Here is a 21,244-nt window from a genome sequence, read left to right on the forward strand (position 1 = left end):
GGAGGGTTAGAGACTGATACGTCAAGATGGCATATAATGCAGATGCGATCTGATGCAAAGTCATGGGATACAAAGGAGGATCGTAGAATGTTATCATCAGGTCTATGAAGAATCCAGTCTAAAATGTGACCATGTTTATGGGTGGGTTGGTTAACTGACTGTTTTTTATGTGTTTGGGTTTGCGGGACAGTCAAAGTGAAAGTTGAAATCTCCATGAATAATCAGGTTGCCACCTATCGAATTTCCATAGTCCAGGAGATTCGGAAACTGCTCCAAAAAGAGAGATTCAGCCAGCTTGTTTTATCTACTAGGAGGAGGGTGGTATAGGCAGAAGAAATGGACTGATCTCTGCTCCAGTGTGAATGTGGTTTGGACTAGTTCAAAGGATGTGTGGTCGAAATTGAATGTTGTGGTGTGGTTAAGACGTTTGATCATGGAGTTCTTTATGATGATAGCAATTCCACCTCCGCGAGAGTTACAGGGGAACGACTTGATGGAGTAACCAGTGGGTGTTAGATCCGCACCCTTGGGCTCATCGCCTGATGTTTTTAGCCATGTTTCGGTCAGGAAAAAGACGTCAGTATTCTGGTCGTTGATAAAATTAACTATTTCTGTGCGCTTTTCCGGTGGTCCTACTGACTGGGCATTGAATAATGCAATACGCAGAGGTATCTCTCGGATAGTTGACACAAAGGTTGACGAATTAATAGGGATTTGAATTAGGTTATCTAGATTAACGGTCGAATTTGTTTTAAATTGTTGAGCCTAAATAAGGGAGATACCTGGAATTCTTCTTCCTATTCTACACCGGCCAGCTTTGAAACAACGTTTCTTTTTTCGCTTCTGTTTAGATTTAGGTAATGATGAATGTAGTCACAGTTCGTTTAGTCTAGAGCACAATGTAGTGTGGAGAGCCAAGGAGTGATCATTTAAAGTAAATAACGAGGGTCCATAATAGCATAAACGGGTTGACTGGCGAGTATCACGTGATGACGGTTTGTTCAAAAACAGTGGAGCAAGACAGGTGAGAAAAAGTCTAATTGTTCTCATTTCCAAAACAAGGAGATGAAGAAACACGTACGAATTGAACAGCCAATACATAATGAACACAATAACAAAGATGACAACAGGCAACAAGCACAAATGTCATGAAAACGGCACTAAAAAACGGAACAGCTGCTTAGAGCCGATTAAGCGATAGCGGCCATCTTGTTTAACTCATATATATATATATATATATATATATATATATATATATATATATATATATATATATATATATATATATGTATATTTTAAAAAGGCCCTTATGTTTCCCCTGCATGAATCAGGTTGATTGCTTTCAACGATGACTTCAACAACAACAAAATTTTTTTTATAGCTAAAAGCCAGATGAAAATAAAAGACGAGTTACAGCCCGGTCACAATGAAACAGAGTTCTATCATTACAGTCCTGTCACACCGAAACCAAGTTCGATCATTACAGTCCTGTCACACTTAAAAAAAAAAAAAACTATATCATATCATCTTTCTCTCTGACCTCCTGACACGGTTTAGCTAATTGAACAGGCCATACACGTTTAACTGCTGGCTGTTGCCCAGATCGCGTTTCACTTACTTTGTACTAGAATATATTTCTTATTATTTATAAACCAAGACCTCGTGTTTTGGCTATGCGACTACTTATTTTTTTCTTTCTCTTCTTAGAAACAGAAGACAGCCTGTCAGTCACGTGGACACTAATTAACTTGTTTCCTATGAATTTTGTCACGATGTTTCATAAATTTGTTTAAAGAAAATGTCATTATAAGACGCACTTTCATAGACAAAGCACTTGCATTGATATCACGTGGATGGTTATGATGATAGAGCACCTTGGAAACCCTTTACACATGACTCACAGGATATATTTATTGTTCATTCAAAAATACGACACTACCAAACACGCTATATAGAAGTATATTCTGTCTGTTACGTGTGCGGTTAATGTTTTTCCACGCCCAAACTATTAACCTCTCATAAACGATCATTCTCAGATTTTTGTTTAACCTAATGTCAATGTTCGAAGTAGAAAAAGGGACATATAAGACCGCTCCTCTCAAATTTTTTTAAATTGTATTAAACTTATTCAAGCGTAGTTTTGGCACTATTGCGTAGATGGTGAAAGTCTAAAATTGCCATCAGTGTATTATATCCTAAGGAAAGACAGTTAGAGGATTAAATAAATAATGCATGAAACAGCACGCAAGTAAAATCACATCACTGAAATTTTGTAATAAAGACGCCACAATGTACACTCTTGCGGATGTTAATGCAATCTGTTAAATATGTAATTGCACATCTGTATCAAGTCTTTGCAACAAGAAGTTGGACTGGATTAAATCACGCCATGTGACACAGGAAACTTTTTCCTATTGGTTAATAACATCAGAAAGGAACTTCGAACGTATTCATGCTACCTTCGCATGTGTTCTCACAAACGTAAACAATAGTTATTTTTGCTGTTTAGTTCCTGAATAGTATGACCGAGGAATGTCCTTATTACGCTCAGGGTTATGTCCTAATTAGGGTCAGGGTTATGTCCTAATTAGGGTTAGGGTTATGTCCTAAGAATGGTTATGGTTATGTCCTAAAAAGGGTTATGGTTATGTCCTAATTAGTGTTAGGGTTATGTCCTAAAGAGGGTTAGGGTTATGTCCTAATTAGGATTAGGGTTTTGTCCTAACCATAACCAAAAACGGGGTAATCTGATTACCCCAATGTAAATGTCTTATATGCGTTGAAATCTCTTTTCTCAATTGTAAGGAGGTGACGGTATATACAAAGGGCGTGGTAAATGGAATAGTCGTGTCGCACTACCGTGATACCAAACAGTAAATCGTACTTTTATTTGCCTAGGAATAAACTGTCTTATCTTTCATTTTTCTGGTGAATGTGGTCACTCATATACCAACTCTGTCCGCGGTTATCTCAGTCTCGGCTCGGTCAACGTGAGGTAAATGGGAGAGCTTGTAAATAGATTCTTGTGGGTCGGTGGTTCTTCATGGGATCTTTCCCGTTTCTTCGTCCACCAGACAGACTGGCCATCATGTGCTGAAATATGGCGCTTATCCAACATCTCATTACTAGCGTCTTCTTTCCATCAACGCGTAGCGGAATACTCCCTCGGCTACACTACTCCGATCTCGCTATCTCGATTTCTTTAGGAAAAATTTTGTATTGGGAGTGATACCCCACTGAGTCTGTCTGAGGACTGGCGCTCCAGAGTGTGACAGATGTCTACCTCAGCGAGATATCTTCTTATTTCTGGCTACTTGTCGCCGACTGTGTCGCAGTCTTGGTCGCAGTCGCCGACTGGTCTTCCTCTGGTTGCCGACTTGGTCGCAGAATCGCCGACTGGTCTTCCTCTGGTTGCCGACTTGGTCGCAGAATCGCCGACTGGTCTTCCTCTGGTCGCGGACTTGGTCGCACAGTCGCCGAGGGAAATGACAGTGCAAAATGATGAGAGAAGAATTATCCTCGGTAAAACAAAAATTACATTGACGAAACGAAAATTAAAGCCCACGGGTTCTCCTCATTACAATAGCTAAGATTTCATTCTGTACATTTATATACGTCATCCATTTATCCTTCTATAGCACTGCATATCTTGCTGCATTTAACTATTTTTATTGGTCCATTGAATCGTTATATCACATGCATAACATACATACATACATACATACATACATACATACATATTTGATTTGCATTATTTGTTGTCTTTTCGCTATGTTTATGTTATATATATTCGTATTTTGTAATTGACTTTAGTAAAAAATCAAGTTAATGGTCTGCACGACTAGTGACATTTATTTTGTAAGCAACAAAATACATAGCTAGCTAATATTTCTCTGTGATTACATTTTCAAGATCATTATTATTTGGATGTAAACATGTTTGTTTGAATTCGAGTCTAAAATATTAGTTTTTCTCTCGAAAATTCATAAACTTGTTGACAAATTTTAATGTTTTGGAAAGCAAACTATGGTACATCCTGGCTATATTATTATGTTTTACCTTTTCATATATACACACTCTGAATTTTCTGATTGCTCGCAAATACCAAAAACTTCGAATGGTAAAGTCGAAACTATTATCTTGATGTCATATTTAATTCATTTTGAATCCTCTCTCCTGCAAAATGTACTTGCCAAAATTAATTTTAAATTCCACTATTAGGAATGTTGAACCCAACATTATTTTAAAAGCGTTAATGTTCTCTAGAGTAAAGTTTAAACGGATTCTTTTGAGCTAAGATTTTAAAATTTATTTAAAGTAACGTTGTAAGGACTACTTGTTCTACATCTGTAAAATGAAATATAGCACTTCGTGGCTCTATAGATCTTATTAAAATTGCTTTTGACAAGTGGTTGAGTTATATAGTACGAAATAGGAAAATTTATTTTGTAGCAAATACAGCTTTATCAGAAGTGTCTGATTGAAGTTATGCCGTGCTAAAGACAATAATAGTGTGTCCGAGCGAAGTTATGCCGTGTTAAAGACAATATTAAAGTATCCGATAAATGATATGCCGTGTTAAAGACAATAATAGAGTGCCTAATGAATATATGCCGAGTTAAAAACAATAATAGAAAGTCTAATGAAGGTATGCCATGCTAAAGACAATATTATAGGGCCCGATAGAAGGTATGCGGTGTCAAAGATAATAATAGAATGTCTGATGAAGATACGTCGTGTTAAAGACAATACTAGAGGGTCTAATGAAGGTATGCTATGCTAAAGACAATAATAGAGTGTCTGGTAGAAGGTATGCCGTGTTAAAGACAAGATTAGTGTGTCCGACAGAAGGTATGCGGTGTTAAAGACAATGATAAAGTGGACGATGTGGATGATTAGAGGGATATGCATCGCTTGCCTTTATAAACAGATAATGTATACAAGTACTTGTGTTACACCTTTTTTCGGAGTATTTCAGTACAGTTTAATGAATGCAGTCATAAGTCTCTAGGTACATAAATTAGGACTGAACTTTTAAGGGTATGTACGGAGAAAAAGATATAGTCATTGTTGTGCGACTATTTAAATTTTATCCAGCAGACGGATCTAAATGAACTTAAAGAACTTACAGAACTTGCTGTATACATGTAACTCGTTAAATGAATTGTACGGTACACGCATGCCTCAGCACTAGGATACAGCTGTACAACAAAGGATAATACAATTACAACAACTGTTCAGAGCTATATAACCTATCACAAAGGAGACATTTCGTAGGTTGACTCGTTGCTTTAACAACACCTTTAACACATTATTGGCTATATCATATCAAGGAAACTGGAGTTAAGTGCCTTTCCCAATGACGTACCTAATCACCTGAACTAGGCTGGCCTAGCCGGTTCGGTTATAAAACCCTTGAACTACGAATCCAACGCAGAAACTAAGCAACCGCGGATGGTTAAATGCGACAATCCCTTATAAAAGAGTATACCCTCGCTAACCACTATCCATTCAGAAGGATGCGACATGCCCTGTTAACTCACAAACGATATGTTCCCAATAGCCCTTTATCCTTTCGGAAGGTTTGATACTTGATGCACATTTCATCAAGGTTGTGCATCATACTTCACATAATGCAAACAAAACCTCTTTTTTTCGAGTGAGTTCAGGTCCATACATTACATGAAACTAAAACCATAACAATACATATCGATTTTTATGATGTTATTAAGTTAACGCGTCCATGGACATAACAATTTTAATGCATCAAAAGCCATATCGATTTAGTTCATCAAAAGCCACGTCAAGTAAATGCATCCAAAGCCACGTCAAGTAAATGCATCAAAAGCCACGTCAAGTTAATGCACCAAAAGCCACGTCAAGTAAATGCATCAAAAGTCACGTCAAGTAAATGCAACAAAGTCGCGTCAAGTTAATGCATCAAAAGCCACGTCAAAGTAAATGCATCCAGAGCCACGTCAAGTAAATGCATAAAAAGCCACGTCAAGTAAATGCATCAAAAGTCACGTCAAAAAATTTATCCGAAGTCACGTCAAGTTAATGCATCAAAAGCCACGTCAAGTAAATGCATCCAAAGCCACGTCAAGCAAATGCATCAAAAGTCACGTAAAGTAAATGCATCAAAAGTTACGTCAAGTAAATGCATCCAAAGCCACGCAATTTTAACTCATGAAAGGCCATGTCAAGTGAATGCATTCAAAGCCACGTCTATTTAATGCATCAAGACCCACGTCAAGTTAACGCTTCTAAGACCATGTCAAGTAATGCATTCAAAGTCATCTCAGTTTAATTGATGCAAATTCACTTTATGCATCTAAGTCCGTGTCAAGTTAAAGCATTTAAAGCCATGCCAAGTTAATTCATCCAGAGCCATGTCAAGTTAGTAAATCCAAAGCGACGTCAATTTAATGCATTAAAAAGAATTAAAATGAAATATGATATAGACAGGATCTAATTTATTGCACAGGATGAAACAAGTCACAGTACACAACATAAACTTCTTTTTTTCCTCACTAACGTGCTCTGCCCCTATCTTTCAAATAAATATCCTCTGCCCATTTCAGAACTTCGTTATCTTTCCATTACTACCTTATGCTCTAGATTGTATCATTTGATTGTGCAAAAGTGTCTCGCTGCGTAAAAAGTTATTGCAATTTATCTCGCTTGAAGAATAATGATAATATGTTTATTTTTTTTTACATCTTCAATCATAGCAGTTAATGGAGGTTGAATGACAACGAGGACAAATTCTAACTTCTTTGAGGTTCTTTTATTATTGACTTAGACTGTTGCTTTTCATTTTTATTTTTCATGAAATAACTTGAGTTTTTCAAAATGCACAAATGTCAACCACGCTTGAACAGACAGGCGCGCGTAAGAGTCTCCTTGATAATTATTTAAATTTTATTTCCTTGAACGGTTGGAAATTTTAGAGTATACAGTTTGGAGAAATATCGATGTTAGACACACTCTGCATGTATAGGACATTTGTGGCTCTCACCCATCTGCCAGCATGTCTGTCTGTCTGTCTGTCTGTATGTATGTCTGTCTCCTTTCATCTGGTACATGGGTATGTATATCCTCAAATGAATGTGTGTTCGCATACGTATATCAAATAAACATACATCTGGTTAAAAACGAGTATAAAATGATGCTAAGATAGAGTGATTAATAGATAAAGACAACAAATATGAATATTTGTGAGTATCCATTTATTATTGACTTGTAGAGAATGTTCTTACAAGCAGTCTCTTTTTTAAATCATACTGTTTGCAATTTTACATCCGGTCACATGGATCAATATTGATTTAAAAGGCGAACCAAAGTAATATGACAGAATCTGTGAAATCATTGGATCTTTAAAACTTACATATTTGATGCAAGGAAAGTTAAACAGAATTAAACTAATTTTAAGAAGGCTGTTCTAGATGAATTTGCTGGTGGCAATTAGAAATGTTGTCTAAAGACCCCAGCAAATTTGAGAGTTAGTACGTGTCAGCATAAGCAAAGAAAAATCATGCTGAAAGTTATTTCATGTATCGTCCCATATTTGATGTTTCAAAAGTCAAAAAGAAAATGAACCAAATAAAAAAAAAGTCATCGGGCATGTTATTTAATTTGAGTATTGTCCGATATTTACACCCAAATATGAATAAATATTCCGTCTGCATTAATTACACTCCTTTATCTTTATGATAGCTAATGTAATTATTGCTTTGTTAAGTTCCTCTGAATACATTAAAATACAGTGCTCCATTTTTTTAAAGAAAACCTTTCTGGTTTGAATTATTCAGCATTACAAATCAGCTGACGTATCGAATTCGTGTTATAATTTTTTTATCGAACTTGTGTTATAACTTTCTTAACTCGTGTTATAAACGAACTATTAGCCTTACGAAAGTAACTGAGAAAGAAGGTTATATCAACATATGAAAAATGCAAATTGTTGAGATTGTTTTCGTTAAAGTTATATAGCCTAAAATGTGCAATAAATGTTAAAACCGGAGAACAAAGTGAAATGTTCCTACAAATGTATCTGATATTATGGATAATGAATCGATATTATCAGGTATGGACAGTGTTGTTAATTTAATTATTTGATATCATTTAAGTATGGAAAGTAAATATTATTTAATTATCTGATATCATGTAAGTCTGGACACTGAATCTAATTATCTGATTTAATGTCTATAATTATTCTCCTAGCATGAACAAAAGATGTTTGATATATAATTGATTCAATGGTTTAACCATAATGATCTGTAGTACAGCTAAGATTCCTTCCTTTACTGACTTTATATTTCGCTAACCAAGTGTAGAACGGTGAACTATCCGGAACTGATTTTGTTTTTGTGGGCATGCACATTGGAGCTACTTTTAGGCGCTACGTTGCAACCGTGAAACCCCTATACACCGCATAATACCTAATACAGAACAGTTTATACACCAGTCAATGTCTAGGATTAACAGGGGGAGATAATAGTAACAAAAATGATGAAAAATCTGTCATTAAGCCATTTTGTATGCAAAGGGTGTTCTCTAAAATCATCGTATTCGTTATCTACTAAACGAGAATGATGCTCATCTTCAGCAATCAGTCTGATTCTTTTCACAGTGTAGGAAGATTGTATCACATATATCCAAACCACGTGCGATCTATGCCAACATTATATTGGAAGGCCCCAAATGAACGAGTGGTCTAAGACGCTCGCCACTGCATTCTCAGATCTGTCTGCATGGGTTCGTGTATCGGACTCGACCAATGAAGGTACACGAGATAGCTTGCAGCGATTCCTCTCGACCAATGAAGGTATACCAGATAACTTCAAGTGATTCCTCTCGACCAATGAAGGTATACGAGATAGCTTGCAGTGATTCCTCTCGGTGTTTATTCTGGGTTCTTATACTGGTCGTTATGTACAGATAATGCTGAAACAAAAACAGGGTTAAATCCACAAAACCACAAACCTACGTTATATTATAATGTTGTATATGTAGTATGGGCCAGTGGCTTGACATACTTTATAACTGAACTGTACTGTACTGCGCTGCACTGCACTGCACTGCACTGTACTGTACTGTACTGTACTGTACTGTACTGTACTGTACTAGCAAGTGTCTTTGGTATGACTCGGCCGGGGTTCTAACCCGCGACCTCCCGCTTCTGAGGCGGACGCTCTAACCACTAGGCAACCAGAGCGGTTAAATCATATCGCTACGTTGTCTGCAGTGTGGCAGTTTATAGTGATGTCTAATACTGAGGTATCATGCCGCAGACATGTAGCATGATGTCCCACCCAATAACATTATCCTGAGATCATGCCGACTTGTCGGCTGGGGTTCGAGCCCGAGACTTACCGTATCCAAGACGGACGCTCTCACCATTAGACCACCGGAGCGGTAAACATGTGTCTAAAAAATTATGTTTACCTAATAGCCGTACATCATCATGCCTTGGTCCACCACACAATAACGTGCAGATGTAAGCGAGAAGCAAATTGAGACCTGAATGAAAACAGATGACGTGTATATGCTGAGGCACGCGAAAACTAATCTTCTTCCATGCCCATATTACATGAATCAACATAAGCAGTGTATTACAGTGGAATAGATTGTTCATATATATATATATATATATATATATATATATATATATATATATATATATATATATATATACTGATTGTGGAATATTCTATGAAATAAATACTCAGTAAACACGTGCTTGCTATTCGAACACAATTAGCGTCTTTTTCGTTGTGGTGAAACGTAAAAACAGTTATTTCAAACAATCACAATTAAGTCCTTGCACAAAATATTTAGGTGATCAGTTCATATTCAACATACACGCCATGACTGTTTGTTACTTTTCCGTGTATGGATACACGCCATGACCGTTTGTTACGTGTACGGATACACGCCATGACTGTTTGTTACGTGTATGGATACACGCCATGACTGTTTGTTACGTTTACGGATACACGCCATGACTTTTTGTTACGTGTATGGATACACGCCATAACCGTTTGTTACGTGTATGGATACACGCCATGACTGTTACGTGTACGGATACACGCCATGACTGTTTGTTACGTGTATGGATACACGCCATGACTGTTTGTTACGTGTATGAATACACGCCATGACAGTTTGTTACGTGTACGGATACACGCCATGACTGTTTGTTACGTGTATGAATACACGCCATGACTGTTTGTTACGTGTACGGATACACGCCATGACTGTTTGTTACGTGTATGGATACATGCCATGACTGTTTGTTACGTGTATGAATACACGCCATGACTGTTTGTTACGTGTATGGATACACGCCATGACTGTTTGTTACGTGTATGGATACATGCCATGACTGTTTGTTACGTGTATGAATACACGCCATGACTGTTTGTTACGTGTATGGATACACGCCATGACTGTTTGTTACGTGTATGAATACACGCCATGACTGTTTGTTACGTGTACGGATGCACGCCATGACTGTTTGTTACGTGTATGAATACACGTCATAGCTGTTTGTTACGTGTATGGATACACGCCATGACTGTTTGTTACGTGTATAGATACAGGCAGACTTAAATAATGTATGTACATTCCGCAAGGTTATAGTTCAAAACTAATCAATAAAAGTACAGAACTTTAAGTTGTTTATAATTTCGTTAACTTTTCAAATGAATATAAATCAAAATATTGAAAACCCTGCCTAGATACTAATCCATTCTAAATATATTAATCAATGCAGATCTATAAATTCCTTTTGATGCTTTCATTTGGGCACAACATCAATACTCGTGACCTATTATTGTCTGTAAGGGAAAATGAAAATGCTGTACAACAGCTATTGAAAGGGAGGTTAAACTTAAATCTGCACTCATTACGTAAATGCATGTTTGTCGCTATCCTTGAAACCGAACTTCACTACACCCAGTACTAACCATTACCCTAACACAGCTTCACTACACCCAGTACTAACCCTAACACAACTTCACTACACCCAGTACTAACCCTAACACAACTTCACTACACCCAGTACTAACCATAACCCTAACACAACTTCACTACACCCAGTACTAACCATAACCCTAACACAACTTCACTACACCCAGTACTAACCATAACCCTAACACAAATTCACTACGCCTATGTAAAGTATATGTAATTATAAGCGTGGACATTATTTGTGGGAAATTATTTTACATTGTGTTACAATCAGATTACACGTTTTGCTTGGAATTAGGTACACTCTTGAAGTGTTTCTCATTCTCGTGACTTGACTTGTTAAATATCGCATTAATGTATCGGCTTTCGGCTCATATTTCGGCTTTGGTATTTTACATACAATTTAGACTTGATAATTAAAAAAAAACAAAGAAAAAAGTAAACGCGTTAATTTATATTACTTAGTCAAATAGTGTATACTTGCACAATACTGTTCTGTCATTGGGTAGAACAAGGTACACTATTACATTTTCTGGCATTGCGTAGAGCAAAGTAAACTACTACATTGTTCTGGCATTGTGTAGAGCAAGGTACACTATTAAAATGGTCTGGCATTGCGTAGGTCAAGGTACACTATTCCATTTTTCTGGCATTGCATTGAGTAAGGTACACTTTAACATTTTCTGGCATTGGGTAGAACAAGGTACACTATTACATTTTCTGGCTTTGCGTAGAGCAAGGTACATTATTAAACTTTTCTGGCATTGCGTAGAGCAAGTTACACTATTATATTTTGTGGCATTGCGTAGAGCAAGGTACATTGTTACACTTTTCTGGCGCTCACTAGAGCAAGTTACACTATTATATTTTTCTGGCAGTGCGTAGAGTAAGGTACATTTTTACATTTTTCAAGCATTGCTTAGAGCAAGGGACACTTTTACATTTTTCTGGCATTGCGTAGAACAAGGTACACTTTTACATTTTTCTGGCATTGCGTAGAGCAAGGTACACTTTTACATTTTCTAGCATTGCTTAGAGCAAGGTACACTATTACATTTTTCTAGCATTGCGTTGAGTAAGGTACACTTTAAAAAGATTCTGGCATTGGGTAGAGCAAGGTCACTATTACATTTTTCTGGTATTGCGTGGAGCAAGGTACTCTACTGCATTTTCTGGCATTGCGTGGAGCAAGGTACACTATTACATTTTCTTGCATTGCGTAGAGCAAAGTACACTATTACATTTTCTGGCATTGCTTAGAGCAAGGAACACTATTACATTTTTCTGGCATTGCTTAGAGCAAGGCACACTTGTACATTTGTTCTTGCTTTGCGTAGAGCAAGGTACACTTTTACATTGTCTAGCATTGCTTAGAGCAAGGTACACTGCTACATTGTTCTGGCATTGCGTTGAGCAAGGTACACTATTACATTTTTCTGGCGCTCATTAGATTAAGGTACACTATTACATTTTTCTGGTGCTCATTAGAGCAAGGCACACTATTACACTTATCTAGCATTGCTTAGAGCAAGGTACACTATTACATTTTCTGTCATTGCGTAGAGCAATGTAGACTATTACATTTGTCTGGTGCTCAGTAGAGCAAGGCACAATATTACATTTTTCTAGCATTGCTTAGAGCAAGGTACAGCATTACAGTTTCTGGTATTGCGTAGAGCAAGGTACACTATTACATTTTTCTGGCATTGCGTCGGGCAATGTACACTATTACATTTTCTGGCGCTCATTAGAATAAGGTACACTATTACATTTTTCTGGCATTGCGTTGAGCAAGATACACTATTACATTTTTTCTGGCATTGCGTAGAGCAAGGTACACTTTTACATTTTTCTGGCATTGCGTAGAGCAAGTTACACCATTACAGATTCTGGCATTGCGTAGAGCAAGGTACACTATTACGTTTTTCTGGTACTCATTAGAATAAGGTACACTATTATATTTTTCTGGCATGGCGTAGAGCAAGGTACACTATTACATTTTACTGGCATTGTGTAGAGTAAGGTAAACATATTTCTGGCATTGCGTAGAGCAAGGTACACCATTACAGTTTCTCGCATTGCGTAGTGCAAGGTACACTACTAGATTTTTCTAGCATTGCGTTGAGCAAGGTACACTTTTACATTTTTCTGGCATTGCGTATAGCAAGGTACACTTTTACATTTTTCTGGCATTGCGTATAGCAAGTTACACCATTACAGATTCTGACATTGCGTAGAGCAAGGTACATTATAACGTTTTTCTGGTGCTCATTAGAATAAGGTACACTATTACATTTTTCTGGCATGGCGCAGAGCAAGGTACACTATTACATTTTTCTGGCATTGCGTAGAGCAAGGTACACTACTACATTTTTCTGGCATTGCGTAGTGCAAGGCACACTATTACATTTTTCTGCCATTGCGTAGTGCAAGGTACACTACTACATTTTTCTGCCATTGCGTAGTGCAAGGTACACTACTACATTTTTCTGGCATTGTGTAGAGTAAGGTAAACATTTTTCTGGCATTGCGTAGAGCAAGGTACACCATTACAGATTCTGGCATTGCGTAGTGCAAGGTACACTATTACATTTTTCTGCCATTGCGTAGTGCAAGGTACACTACTACATTTTTCTGGCATTGTGTAGAGTAAGGTAAACATTTTTCTGGCATTGCGTAGAGCAAGGTACACCATTACAGTTTCTGGCATTGCGTAGTGCAAGGTACACTACTACATTTTTCTGCCATTGCGTAGTGCAAGGTACACTATTACATTTTTCTGGCATTGCGTAGAGCAAGGTACACTACTACATTTTTCTGCCATTGCGTTGAGCAAGGTACACTATTACATTTTTCTGGCATTGTGTAGAGTAAGGTACACTATTACATTTTCCTGGCATTGCTAAGAGCAAGGTACACTACTACAATTTTGCTGGCATTGACTTGAGCAAGGTACACTATTACATTTTTCTGGCATTGCATAGAGTAAGGTACACTTTAAAAAAAATTCTGGCATTGGGTACAGCAAGGTCACTATTACATTTTATGGCATTGCGTAGAGCAAGGTACATTATTACACTTTTCTGGCGCTCATTAGAGCAAGGTACACTATTATATTTTTCTGGCAGTGCGTAGAGTAAGGTACACTTTAAAAAAATTCTGGCATTGGGTACAGCAAGGTCACTATTACATTTTTCAAGCATTGCTTAGAGCAAGGTACACTTCTACATTTTTCTGGCATTGCGAAGAGCAAGGTACACTTTTACATTTTTTCTGGAATTGCGTAGAGCAAGGTACACTACTACATTTTCTGGCGCTCATTAGGATAATTACACTATTACATTTTTCTGGTGCTCATTAGAGCAAGGCACGCTATTACACTTCTCTAGCATTGCTTAGAGCAAGGTACACTATTACATTTTTCTGTCATTGCTTAGAGCAAGGTACACTATTACATTTTTCTGTCATTGCTTAAAGCAAGGTACACTTTGACATTTTTCTGACGCTCATTAGAATAACGTAAACTATCACATTTTTCTGGTGCTCATTAGAATAAGGTAAACTATTACATTTTTCTGGCGCTCATTAGAGCAAGGTACACTATTACATTTGTCTGGTGCTCATTAGAATAACGTACACTATTAGTTTTTTCCGGCACTCATTAGAATGAGGTTCAGTATTGCATTTTCTGGCGCTCATTAGAATAAGGTACACTTTTACATTTTTCTGGCATTGCGTAGAGCAAGGTACACTATTACATTTTTCTGATTTTGCGTAGAGCAAGGTACACTATTATATTTTTCTGACTTTGCGTAGAGCAAGATACACTATTACATTTTTCTGACTTTGCGTAGAGCAAGGTACACTATTATATTTTTCTGACTTTGCGTAGAACAAGGCACACTATTACATTTTTCTGGCATTGCGTAGAACAAGGTACACTATTACATTTTTCTGGCATTGCGTAGTGCAAGGTACACTATTACATTTTTCTGACTTTGCGTAGAGCAAGATACACTATTACATTTTTCTGACTTTGCGTAGAGCAAGGTACACTATTATATTTTTCTGACTTTGCGTAGAACAAGGCACACTATTACATTTTTCTGGCATTGCGTAGTGCAAGGTACACTATTACATTTTTCTGGCATTGCATAGAGCAAAGCACACTATAACATTTTTCTGACATTGCGTAGAGCAAGGCACACTATTACATTTTTCTGGCATTGCGTAGAGCAAGGTACACTATTACAGTTTTTTCCGGCGCTCATTAGAATAAGGCACACTATTACATTTTTCTGGCGCTCATTAGAATAAGGTACGCTATTACATTTTGGTTCTACGACAACATAATAAGAATAAGTCCACGATTTGATAAGATTTTTGTTTTACAGGTTCGGGAAAGTGAAGATGATGCTTGTTTTCATATCAAATAAAACTACAGGAATGCACGTCCCTCAAATGGACCTTTGAGAACGAAACATATGGACATATTAGTTGTAGCATGTAGTCTTAAATAATCATTGAGTGATCTCTCATATAGATATACTATTTATTAAGAAATCAGTATTCAATACCCAGGTGACTAAACGAACAAACTGTTTACTTTCTCCAAATGTTGGCAGCTTGTGAATGACATATAACTTAACAAATCATTGCTTAATGGAATTATATTATTTTTTTTATTTAATGTCTTTATCATAACGTTTGTCAGCTAACAAGTTTTATCTATGTACCCAATAAAATCGAGCGATTCAAATTTCATAAGACGTCGGATTCAAATTATCGATTTATCGATACAGGAAGATGTAGGCAGGTTTAGATAACACAGGAACTCTTCAACGCCTCTAAATAGTGGCACCGAATTCCAATACAAAGCAATCAGTGCGGACAAAATCCATCGCTATCTGATTACGGCTGAATCCGGTAAGCCTGTCGGCAACATTTCTATATAATACACGAGATATTACCTAAAGAACCGAACATTGCTGGGTCATTTTCTCTCTTTGAATAACTATTGAAATGTGATGCTTAGGACTACGTGGGTTGAGGACACACAGTATGGTCTTTCGGATTAGTCTAATACCAAAACATATATCTTTGCTAAGACTTCAGAGTTTTCGAAAACCACTGGATTATCGCCTGCGTATAGCACAAGTGAAGGAATAATCTAGAAAATACAATGCTGAAGATTTGAAAAAAATATAGTATGGAAATTAAGCCGAATTGGTGAGAACGTTTGTGAAACTACTGTGAAAATAACCCCACAATACAAGTGGCTGATTACACAGTTGTCCCACTCAGTGAGATATTAGTGCTTGCACGCTATTATCTATTGTCGTTGGCGCGGTGAAGGGTCGCTCAGAGTTTCATCTATGAACATTGATGCTTCTTGCGAGTAAAGAATGACTGTATAGCCTAATTATATGCAGTTTTTTTTCCAAGGAGTTGTATTAGTTTCGGATCGTCATTTTATCAAGGAAGCAAAAAAAGGGGAGTGAATCGGGATACATATATTCAGCGTGGCCTTGTGCCTGATTAGCGCTAAGAAGGATGCGACTGTTTACAGCTTTAGTGTGCGTTATCACTGTCCTGTGTGTTTTGGAGTGCACGTACATTCCACGGAAAAGTTTATGGAAACTAATTAAGCAGTCCAACAGTCTGAGAGAGGTAGGTACTAGTAATAGTGATGTTTGTTGTTATAGAAATTTTAACACAGATTAATTGAACACCTTTGTCCTTCCTGATCCTTCATCATACTAGGACAAATTAATGTAGTACCGATGGTTTAAACTTGGCGGCTATCGTTATATATATATATATATATATATATATATATATATATATATATATATATATATATATATATATATACACTATCATAGAGGTAATAGAATTTTTAATATTTATTTAATTCGTACCTTACGAAGATTCGAACACAGGTTATAACCTGGCTTCGAAAGACACACTCGCATGACCAACTAGTAATTAATTACAAGGTCGTCATGCGAGTGTGTCTGCTACACACGATTGCACATAACACCGATTGAGTGGCATCATTTTTTTGATGATTTGTGCTTAGTCGTGAGGGAATATGGGCTCGTGTGTGCGGCAAGGCGATAGGTGCCGTTTACCTGCGGACCTGGGTTCGAATTTCTGTAGAGTACGAATTAAAAGTTTTCTAACCTGTATGATAGTATATATTTGTATTTAAATATTAACTAATGTTATGAAGCATTCTTATATAGAATCCAGAATCCAGAACACTTTCCTGTCTGTTTGGTGTATATTTATAATTCTCTCTCTCTCTCTCTCTCTCTCTCTCTCTCTCTCTCTCTCTCTCTCTGAATTTAACGGGACGTTCGCTATGAACTAGGGTTAAATTAGCTGGACCGTAGCTATGAATTATGGTTAGGCTTAGCTATAAATTAGCTGGACGTTCCTCTGCAACACAACATATGGAAAGAATACGATAAATAAATTATAACAAATCAACTTGCATGGAATGACTTCGGAGAGTGAGTTTCTTGCAAATATGCTTTAAAACGACATAAATTGACCTGCGTACTAGTCACGCGGCACAATTTCACATTAACTACGTCTTCTCAAGGGATGGGAATCAAGTGTCGATGACATCATAATGAAACTAGAGTTCTCAGCCAATTAGCTCGTTTGACACATTATGACAGTTGCTTTATGCTAGTTAGTCAATCGGTGACTTGCGGTATTGTACGTTGTTCATCAGCCTAAGCACAGATTAGATGACAGGTGACAGTTATATGACCACTAGGGCCCTCACTATTTGTCGACATGATATCAATTAGGGTATATAACAGGTGACAAGTGCCAATATAATATGTTTGTTTGGCATTAGTAAATAACACAAGTGTCAAGTACCGTATATAACCAGAAAAGCGTCGTATATTATCATATATGTACATGTATATCTACAAAGTGTTAACACAAACATGTTTGTGTGTGCCTGTGTGTGAATTTGTGTGCATATATAACTAGCCTCCAGTCAAAACAGAAACGTTTAAAGCTTTAAATATTGGAAGATATAATTAATAACAGCGTTTAATTTTCTGGAAAGAACGTCTGAGTTGTTAAAACATTTTGAGTAAATATGACAGACCTTTGTAATTTTGTTTGTAAGGAATATCAGCAGTTAAATGTATTCTTAGTTCTCTGAAACTTTAGATACATTTCATTATGCAAATGATAAATATAGTTTATTCCAATTTAGTTACCTTTGACCCTTCGTACCCCACCCACTTCTATTTAAGACATTGTATTATACGTGCAATGTGCACAAAATAACTTGGTCGATTAGCTTTTCAGGTTACATTTCCATAAACTATCGATACCCTTGTCCAGCAACACATAACCTTGTTTGTATATCCCTCGCTAGTACCTATTTGATAGAAGTACTGATGAAGCACTTAAACAGCATTTCTTAATATTACTGTCATTGCGACTGTTTAAGCGCTAAAAGACGCATCGTACCGAGGCTTGGTTGCTATAACGCCGACATAAGAATACACAAGATATAAATTCGACCTGATGAAAGTTTTATACTAAGAGAGAGAGAGAGAGGGAGGGGGAGGTAAGTGTTTAAGCTCCGAATGGGTAATTTTTAAATTGAAAATTCAAAATCGTATTGACGTTTTAGTGTGATAGAATTTTATACTACGGGGGGGGGGGGGAAGGGGGGGGGAAGCGTTTAAGCTCCGAATGGGTAATTTTGGGTAAAATTGTGTTGAAGTTTGTAGTGTGATTACATCAATTCAGTAAAAATGGAATTATTTCTTTATTATTCTTAACCTGCACGAAAGCCAGATACTGCATACATTTATACAGAGGCGGGTATCATTTTTGAAGAAATGTCTGTATATCTTTGATTATTTGCTGATGATAGGTGACATTTTCAGAGACAGCATATGGTCTACAAACATCCTTAGTTAATACGCTTGCCTACTGTATACAATGGTCTATAGACATCCTTAGATAATACGCTTGCCTACTGTATAAAATGGTCTACAAACATCCTTAGATAATATGCTTAGCTAGTGTATAAAATGGTCTACAGACATCCTTAGATAATACGCTTGCCTACTGTATAAAATGGTCTACAGGCATCCTTAGATAATACGCTTGCCTACTGTATAAAATGGTCTACAAACATCCTTAGATAATATGCTTGCCTACTGTATAAAATGGTCTACAGACATCCTTAGATAATACGCTTGCCTACTGTATAACATGGTCTACAAACATCCTTAAATAATATGCTTAGCTAGTGTATAAAATGGTCTACAGACATCCTTAGATAATACGCTTGCTTACTGTATAAAATGGTCTACATGCATCCTTAGATAATACGCTTGCCAACTGTATAAAATGGTCTACAAACATCCTTAGATAATATGCTTGCCTACTGTATAAAATGGTCTACAGGCATCCTTAGATAACACGCTTGCCTACTGTATACAATGGTCTACAGGCATCCTTACATAATACGCTTGCCTACTGTATAAAATGGTCTACAAACATCCTTAGATAATATGCTTGCCTACTGTATAAAATGGTCTACAGACATCCTTAGATAATACGCTTGCCTGCTGTATAAAATGGTCTACAGGCTTCCTTAGATAATACTCTTGCCTACTGTATAAAATGGTCTACATGCATTCTTGGATAACATGCTTGCCTACTGTATAAAATGGTCTACAGGCATCCTTAGATCACACGCTTGCCTACTGTATAAAATGGTCTACAGGCATCCTTAGATAACACGCTTGCCTACTGTATACAATGGTCTACAGGCATCCTTAGATGATACGCTTGCCTACTGTATAAAATGGTCTACAGGCATCCTTAGATAACACGCTTGCCTACTGTATACAATGGTTTACAAACATCCTTAGATAATATGCTTGCCTACTGTATAAAATGGTCTACAGGCATCCTTAGATAACACGCTTGCCTACTGTATAAAACGGTCTACAAGCATCCTTAGATAATACGCATTCCTACTGTATAAAATGGTCTACAGACATCCTTAGATAATACTCTTGCCTACTGAAAAAAAAATGGTCTACAGGCATCCTTAGATAATATGCTTGCCTACTGTTAAAATGGTCTACAGGCATCCTTAGATCACATGCTTGCCTACTGTATAAAATGGTCTACAGGCATACTTAGATCACATGCTTGCCTACTGTATAAAATGGTCTACAAGCATCCTTTGATAATACGCTTGCCTACTGTATAAAATGGTCTACAGGCATCCTTAGATGATACGCTTGCCTACTGTATAAAATGGTCTACAGGCATCCTTAGATAATACGCTTGCCTACTGTATAAAATGTTCTACAAGCATCCTTAAATAATATGCTTGCCTACTGTATAAAATGGTCTACGAGCATCCTTAGATCACATGCTTGCCTACTGTATACAATTGTCTACAGGCATCCTTGGATGGTACGCTTGCCTACTGTATAAAACAGCCTACAAGCTTCCTTAGATTATATGATTGCCGTTAAAATTGAATACATGTTTAAATATTGATAAAACAAAGGTTATGATTTTTAACAAAAGAGGCAGAAGATTACATTTATCTTATGTACGTGGAGATATATTTGTAGACATTGTAATAAACTTTAATTATTTCGGAATTTTTTTGAAAACAACATATGCTCGTTTCTATTTACTACAGTAACCTTTGCTGGAAAATGTATAAAAGCAATTACCGTATTTCTAAATAATGCTAATGATTTACAATGGTCAGTGAACATAGTTTGTGAATTATTTGATTCTTTTGTATCTCCAGTTGTGTCATATGGCGATGTAATTTGGTAAAGCAGACAATGCATAACGGGTACGCAACTGGTTACTAGGGTACACAAGTGGTTATTAGGGTACGCAAGTCGTAAATAGAATACTCAAGTTGTTACTATGTGTTAAACATTTTACCAACATTATGTTTGCATATGGAGAGTTGGGCTGATGTCTACTATATATAAGAAGACATGTGCGCATCATTAAGTACTCGTTTAAATTGCGAAACACAAATCATTGCATTCTTCGAAAATATGCAAACTGATATTTGCCCATTACGAAAGAAATAATTATAAAATTGGGTTTCTAATGTCAGAACTATCAATGTCAGTATTTGGAGAAGGCTAGTAGGACTCTAACTCAGTCCATATATCTTCCTTTCTATCGCTTTGTAATTAAAGACTTAAAAACATTTAATTTTTGTTGG

The 21,244-nt window shown here is 36.8% G+C and overlaps 1 protein-coding gene across 3 annotated transcripts in view; it reads left to right on the forward strand.

Moving 5' to 3' along the window:
* Positions 1-21,244, forward strand: part of LOC149790225 (uncharacterized) — a 190,991-nt gene that overhangs the window by 59,214 nt on the left and 110,533 nt on the right. Inside the window, exon 2 of one of the 3 annotated variants that reach the window (XM_089972246.1) lies at positions 15,372-16,647. The exons of the other annotated variants lie outside the window; for them this stretch is intronic. Coding sequence (XP_089828372.1) covers positions 16,531-16,647 — 117 coding nt within the window. The 5' untranslated portion in view covers positions 15,372-16,530. The remainder of the gene's footprint in view (positions 1-15,371; positions 16,648-21,244) is intronic. 3 annotated transcript variants of the gene reach the window in all.

Source organism: Sinohyriopsis cumingii, chromosome 10 (genome assembly GCF_028554795.1).
Source record: "Sinohyriopsis cumingii isolate HCF-2022 chromosome 10, ASM2855479v2, whole genome shotgun sequence".
Lineage (NCBI taxonomy): Eukaryota > Metazoa > Mollusca > Bivalvia > Unionida > Unionidae > Sinohyriopsis > Sinohyriopsis cumingii.